Below are 6,655 nucleotides of genomic sequence, written 5' to 3'. Positions count from 1 at the left end.
CGTATGAATTCAAGTTTTTAGATATTTAAACGTCACGGAAATGAGATATAACTTTTGGTAAGTTAATTTATGCCAATTTTTTTTGTGAACTTATGATGAAAGATTATGATGGTTATACTGGGAAAAAAAATTGAGAATATGTATCCGTCTTCAGCCAACACTATTGGTAATACTACGTATACATATTTTCAACAGATGATTACTTTGATACCGACTCTTGATGTCATTCAGTTTATAAATGAAAACATAAATATATCTAAACCACTATGAAGGAATGTTGGATTTAAGTTATAGTACGACGTGCTACTGTGCATGCATGATGAGCAAGCTTCTGAATTCGTAAATACAATAAGATTTCATGGAATACCGAATCACAAGTCAAACTTTAAAGTTGAAACTCCATTTATGTTGTTACAAAATATAGATCATTATCTTAGATTGTACAACAACATTAAATTGGTTGATCGTGAGGAGACTCGGGAACACCATATTTTGAAATGACAAATTTTTACTAGATGTAACGTTAGTCACCGAGTGTTTATTTCAAGAATATAGTTGACTGGTTTTGATATAAGTCTTCTTTTTAATCTCAACAATTACAGTATTATTTTATTTTATTTTATTATATGCAACGATAATCAACAAAAGTTAATTAGTGTCAATTATTGTATAATGTAAACTTTTTTTGTTTTTTTAAAAAAAAATCCGTTTTTTGGTCATGATCAATCGTATATCACTATATCAGAGTTTCAAATTCAAGGGTCAATAAATTTTGATTGTGATAGTGTTAGCAACAATACCGTAGTCAATGAAGTTTTTCAAAACTTGTAAATTATTGTTTTATTCAAGTTAATTTATTCGTGTTTTTAATTAATTAATTATCATTATTATTATTATTATTATTATTATTAAAAACTTATACTTACAAATTATAAAAAATAAAATCTAAAGCATCGCAGGACTGAGATATTAATATTGCCAAAAGGGTAATTATGTTGGGCACCTATATATAAAACAGAGGGGATAACATTTTTATAAGATGCCAATTTTTATTTATTAATCATCATAAATTTCGAATATTGTAAAAATAAAAATAAAAAAATAAAAGGATCAAGATATTTTGGACAGAATTAGATTTGGATAACCATTTCACCCGGTATCATCAGCCAAACATCGTTTACAATTATAAAATTATTATATTAGATAGTAAGTTGGCGAAGTGTATCGGATATTCCCAAAACAACTACATTCCCATTCGTACTTTCTCATTAGTTTACAATTTCAACTTATTATGATATTTCTTTCAATTTCAGTATGGATTGCCACAAAGGTGGAATTATGAATATTATTCTACATAAAATACAGATTCCAAAAATCTTTTGCCCAAGGGATAAATGACAAGTCTGTCCCAAAAGCCAAATTGTCGTATGAAAACTTTTAAAAAGATAAATATTTTTAGAGAGTCTTCCTGAATATTAAAACGGGCCAGGTTCATTCTATTATGGGTGGGCTTGTTGAAAAGGCATTAAATATGGGCCTAGCCCAGACACACCAGATGGTTGGCCCCGGTCCACGCTAAAAATTAGTTTGAAAATGAGCACTTTAATACATAGATTTGATTACTACACCACTACTATTCTTATTGATTGTCAATGATAAAACAATATACATACAATAACTAAAATCAATTGGCCAGTTTAACAGGAATGATAATCCGTCGAAATAAGTGCACATGAACCATAAATCAATCAACATAAAGTGAAAATTAGTCGAAAACCGTCCGAATGAAGTGAAAATCAGTCATACGGAGGACATTCACTTTACATCAGCTGAAAATCAACTTACATCAATCCACATTAACTAAATTCAGTCTAAAATAGTCTACAATCCACATGAACTGAAAAAGCATACGAAAATCAGTCTATATAAAATGAAAATTAGTCCACGTAGAACTGAAAATCAAGCAAAACCATGTATATACATGATTTCATATTAAAAATATTTTAAAAAATCGAAAAATGCGCAGGACATAAAACAAGTAACGATTTGGAAAAAAAAGGGTTGAAAATTGGATGCTTATTTGTTTGTTTGAAAAATTAAAGAAAAAATACAGATATGTGTGGGAAATAAAATAAAAAATAAAAAATAATATTTTAAATGATGAATCATATAAATTTTTTTTAGACATAAACCTACTTTTTAAAAATAAACCAAAATGGGGCTTATAAGTTATATCCCCTAATCCCCAATTATCCCATTGAAATTTGATGATAAATATCCAAGAATATGGGTGCCAATTCAGTAATGTACATAAAGGAAAGGGGGGAATAGCAAATATTCGCCTGCTCAAGTTCATTTCGGTTTCGCACTCCGCTGAACCTCTTTCTTTCTCTGCTTCAAAGATTTTCAAGTCAAAGGTGATCTCACTCTCCGAAAATCCCTAGGTGTAAGTAGTCGATGAATTTTCAATGATTTATCGTGGATTCTTGCCCGAATATGTTCATGTTTTCAGCGCTTTGTTTATCTTTAACGAATGCATGTTTTTTTTTTTTTCAAAAAAGATTTATATCACCGTCGATTATCTAGTCAATTGATTCAAATTCTGTTGAAATTTTTCCGTGTTTCAAAGATTTATTTGTCTCTAATGCCCCCCTCCGGATCTCGTACCTTTTATTGTGATTTTTTAGCTATTTTTGCTTGTGATTATTTGTGAGTGAGCGAGAGTTAACTAAAATTTACATTCCTTTCCCCTGCGCTTGAACACGAATTTTCTATAGGGATTTTTAATCTAGTGAGAAATTACTGAAACGGTCTTAATGAGCTTCTTTTCTTACAAAGAAAAGTGGAAAAGAAGGGAGGAATGTACTTATTTGTGTGGTGTTTTTTCGCAGGGCGTGTATTCAATGTAAAATTTCTTCTCCGAGACCCTATACTTACCATTTTGTGCGTGACTTTGATTTTTTGGTACTGTTGATGCACACAATTTTGTTTATTTTTTCTCACGTTGATATGATCTCTTATTCATGAAATTGTTTTTTTGCAGGAAATTATTGGGGCAGGCATTGTGGAGATAAAAACTCCTGTTTTGTTTGCAGTCAGTGTTTTCCAGAAATCATGCCTATGGTTTCCAAAGGGATAACGTTGAATTTTAACTGAGCCTGATTGTTGGCCACTTTTGAAGTTATCAGACTTGAGTTTAACAGAGTGAGAGTTTATTTCCTAGATGGAACCACTCTGGAAACTTGTTTATTTGCTGGAACCGCCTTCGATCATTCTACTAATCACAGCCGTATCAGTGACATATGCCTCTGCTTCTAGAGCTCTAAGTTATGGGAAGGAAATGGAACGAAACCGTGACCTATCAGAAGCTTCCATTACTTTGGACAGTTCTCAGGCTCTAATGATCCCAATAGTGAGCTCTTGCAGCTTGCTTGTTATGTTTTATCTGTTTTCTTCAGTCTCTCAATTTCTTACCGTCTTTACCACAGTTGCGTCGGCATCAGCCCTATACTTTTGCTTGTCACCATATGTTGCTCACATCAAGTCACAGTTCAGTTTGTCTGACCCATATGTATCTCAGTGCTGTTCCAAGCCATTTACCCGCATCCAAAGTCTTTTGTTGTTTATCTGCATTGCTTTAGTTATGGCATGGATTGTATCTGGGCACTGGATATTGAACAACATTTTGGGTATCTCTCTTTGCATTGCCTTTGTCAGCCATGTTCGGCTTCCCAATATCAAGATATGTGCAATGCTTCTTTTTTGTCTGTTCTTGTATGACATATTCTGGGTTTTCTATTCTGAGAGAATTTTCGGTGCTAACGTCATGGTATCGGTTGCAACTCAACAAGCGTCTAATCCGGTACACACAGTGGCTGATAGTTTGAGTCTTCCTGGGCTACAGTTGATTACGAAAAAACTTGAATTACCTGTCAAGATTGTGTTCCCTAGGAATATGTTTGGTGGTGCAGCACCTGGGAATAATGCTTCTGACTACATGATGCTTGGTCTTGGAGACATGGTAAGATATTCTGTTATATGTTCCTGGTGATTTAGATTTACAGCGTTTGGTTGCTTGGTGTGGCGCGGCTGGGGACTGTTTAAATGCTTTCAGATTTGGGTCAAGTCTGTTTTGGCTCACAGTGTGTGAGCTGGCTCTACAACATATTATGTGGGACCGTATTGTTAAAAATCATTTACTGTGCTAATGTCTTTCTTTTGCATTATTTTCAAGCAAGTTGGTGTCTGTAGTTTGACTAATCTTCACCGATCGATATCCACATTAATCAAAATTTGCCCATGGCTTCAATAGGTACCAGTGTTTATGGACATATTATACCGTACCAGAGGTTGTGAAAGCTCACAAGGCTTTTCCACAGCCTCATAGGTTCGTGTTTTGTTCAAATTCCTCTCCAGAAATGCAGAGCATTTTAAGTATGTTATTGCTGAGAGATGCTAAACGAATAATGAACTTTTTACCAGTACTCAATTTTTATTTTTTAATTTTATCGGTCACCTTCTCTGTATATGGGCTCTCAAGACTCAAAGCACGAGTTTACAGCATCCTACTACTTTTCTGGCATAATTTGTGTATTGCTTTTGCATATAACACTCTGAATAATTTGAGCACTTGCTATGTTTTTGTTTTTCGTTTTTCGTTTTTTTTGCAGGCTATTCCATCTATGCTTTTAGCTATGGTTCTCGGTTTCGATCATCGAAAAAGCAGGGATTCTGCTAGTGCCTTTGATGTACAATCTTCAAAGGGTTTCAAATACTTTCCACATGCACTTACTGGCTACGCAATTGGACTGGTAGCCGCACTAGCAGCAGGCATTTTGACACGCTCACCTCAACCAGCTCTTTTGTATCTGGTATGTACGGACATTGATTATTCTTATACTAAAGACAGTTGAAACTAAGGTGAAATTCAAATATTTAAACTGTATTAAGAGTTCCAACATTGTCTTCGGATTTTGACTTGATCTCTAGACTCTAGTACGTTTAGTAGATATTATCCAACCTCGCTTTTCAATTCTTTGCCATTTTGCGGCGAATGCAGGTGCCTTCTACCCTGGGACCTGTAATCCTTCGCTCTTGGGTCAAGAAGGACCTGGCTGAGCTGTGGGAGGGAAATTCGATAAATGTAGATGAGAAAGCCCACCTAACAGTGCCCTGATGCTTATGTTTGGCCTCAACCTGTCTGCGCTCGAGGATGTTAGAAACTCGGAAAAGACTTTGGGTGCGATTTGGTCCATTTGATCTCAAATCGGAATATGATAAAACATCAAGTTGTCTGGCATGTATTGAGGCCATCTGAGGAAATTTATATTTGGGACGAGACTTGAATACTATTTTATGCTATTTTGAAATATAATTATTTGTTGCGATGTTATTTTCATGATCATACTATTCTTATGGAGTTTTCGTCTTCCGAAAAAAAAGCCACTACATATCAGGCAAAATGGTTGATAGAAAATTAACAAATAAAAAACAATTAACAACGTGAAAGGAAAATAAAAATGTGTGATATCGAAACAAAGACATGCGAGTTGGATAATTTTAATTCGACAATATTAATGATACTCGACAGTATTAATGATACATTATGGATGTGTTTACTTAGTGAGATTAATTATATATAGATAAATAATAATAAGACTATGAAACTAATTTTATAGAATGTTGAATGATGATCCATAAACAATCACAGGTTTACTTTAATGGATCAATTTTGTGATTGATATTATGATTAAATGACGAGTTACAATTTTGACTTTTTTGTATAATATATAATCTTATTTTTAGTTTTTATTTGTAAAATTGAGATTGTGATTTTTATTGAAAAATGTAAATTATTATTAATCCACATGTAAATTATTTTAATTGACCAAAATTATTAAGTATAAATATTATTTATTTTTTTAAAAAATTAATAAATTGAGTTAAAAAAAAATTCCCCATGAATAAGGATAAATTCTAATGAAATGTATTAATTACATATTAAATTATTAGAATTTTTTTCAAATGTATTAATATATCTTAAAGTATTTGAAATTTATATCCATGTTATATAATTTTTTTAAATGAGATTTTTATATATTATTTTTTTGGAAAGTAAATTAAGGATATTAGTGTAATTTTTTCAATTAGAAATATAATGATTATTTATCATACCATTTATTTGGGATAAATCATCAAGGTTTAAAGTTTAAATTAGGTAACTATGGATGAACTTTATGAGTTAATACAGACCCTCAAAAAGCAAGTACACATGTGATTGCTTAAGATTATTAATATAATTCTATACTTATCATAGCAAGTAAACACAACCATAGAGTAAGTCTTTAAAGAGATGGTTTCACGGATCTTTATCCGGGTCAATCATACTCATATATACAATAAAAATTAATATTTTTAGCATAAAAATAATACTTTTTCATCGGTAATCCAATTAAAAGATTTGTCTCACAAAATTGACTCATGATACATGAGAAGTCACTCTTATTCTAAAATGGAAAGTAGATGTTAAAATGACTCTCCAAAAAAAAAAATAGTAGATGTTAAAATGTTCAAATGCTAGTTTTCTAAAAAGGAAAACTACATTGTGTGATTTCTTTATAATTTTGGACTTTCTACGTTGTCAAATTTCAACATT

The 6,655-nt window shown here is 32.1% G+C and overlaps 1 protein-coding gene across 5 annotated transcripts; it reads left to right on the top strand.

Annotated features, from left to right (window-relative positions):
* The first annotated feature begins 2,301 nt into the window (after positions 1-2,301).
* LOC140871688 (signal peptide peptidase-like 1) lies at positions 2,302-5,392 on the top strand. 5 transcript variants are annotated; one of them, XM_073274324.1, is made up of 5 exons: positions 2,368-2,446; positions 2,892-2,964; positions 3,044-4,021; positions 4,671-4,871; positions 5,060-5,392. In XM_073274324.1, exons 3-5 carry the CDS (start codon positions 3,224-3,226, stop codon positions 5,174-5,176), a joined length of 1,116 nt encoding a protein of 371 aa, XP_073130425.1. In that variant the 5' UTR covers positions 2,368-2,446; positions 2,892-2,964; positions 3,044-3,223; the 3' UTR covers positions 5,177-5,392. The 5 variants fall into 5 exon arrangements, with proteins under 5 accessions (XP_073130429.1, XP_073130426.1, XP_073130425.1 ...); XM_073274327.1 differs by having other exon boundaries at positions 2,380-2,446; positions 2,892-2,943; XM_073274326.1 differs by having other exon boundaries at positions 2,399-2,417.
* The last annotated feature ends 1,263 nt before the right edge of the window (positions 5,393-6,655 follow it).

Source organism: Henckelia pumila, unplaced genomic scaffold (assembly GCF_033568475.1).
Source record: "Henckelia pumila isolate YLH828 unplaced genomic scaffold, ASM3356847v2 CTG_461:::fragment_3, whole genome shotgun sequence".
NCBI lineage: Eukaryota > Viridiplantae > Streptophyta > Magnoliopsida > Lamiales > Gesneriaceae > Henckelia > Henckelia pumila.
This window is presented reverse-complemented; position numbering and strand designations above follow the sequence as displayed.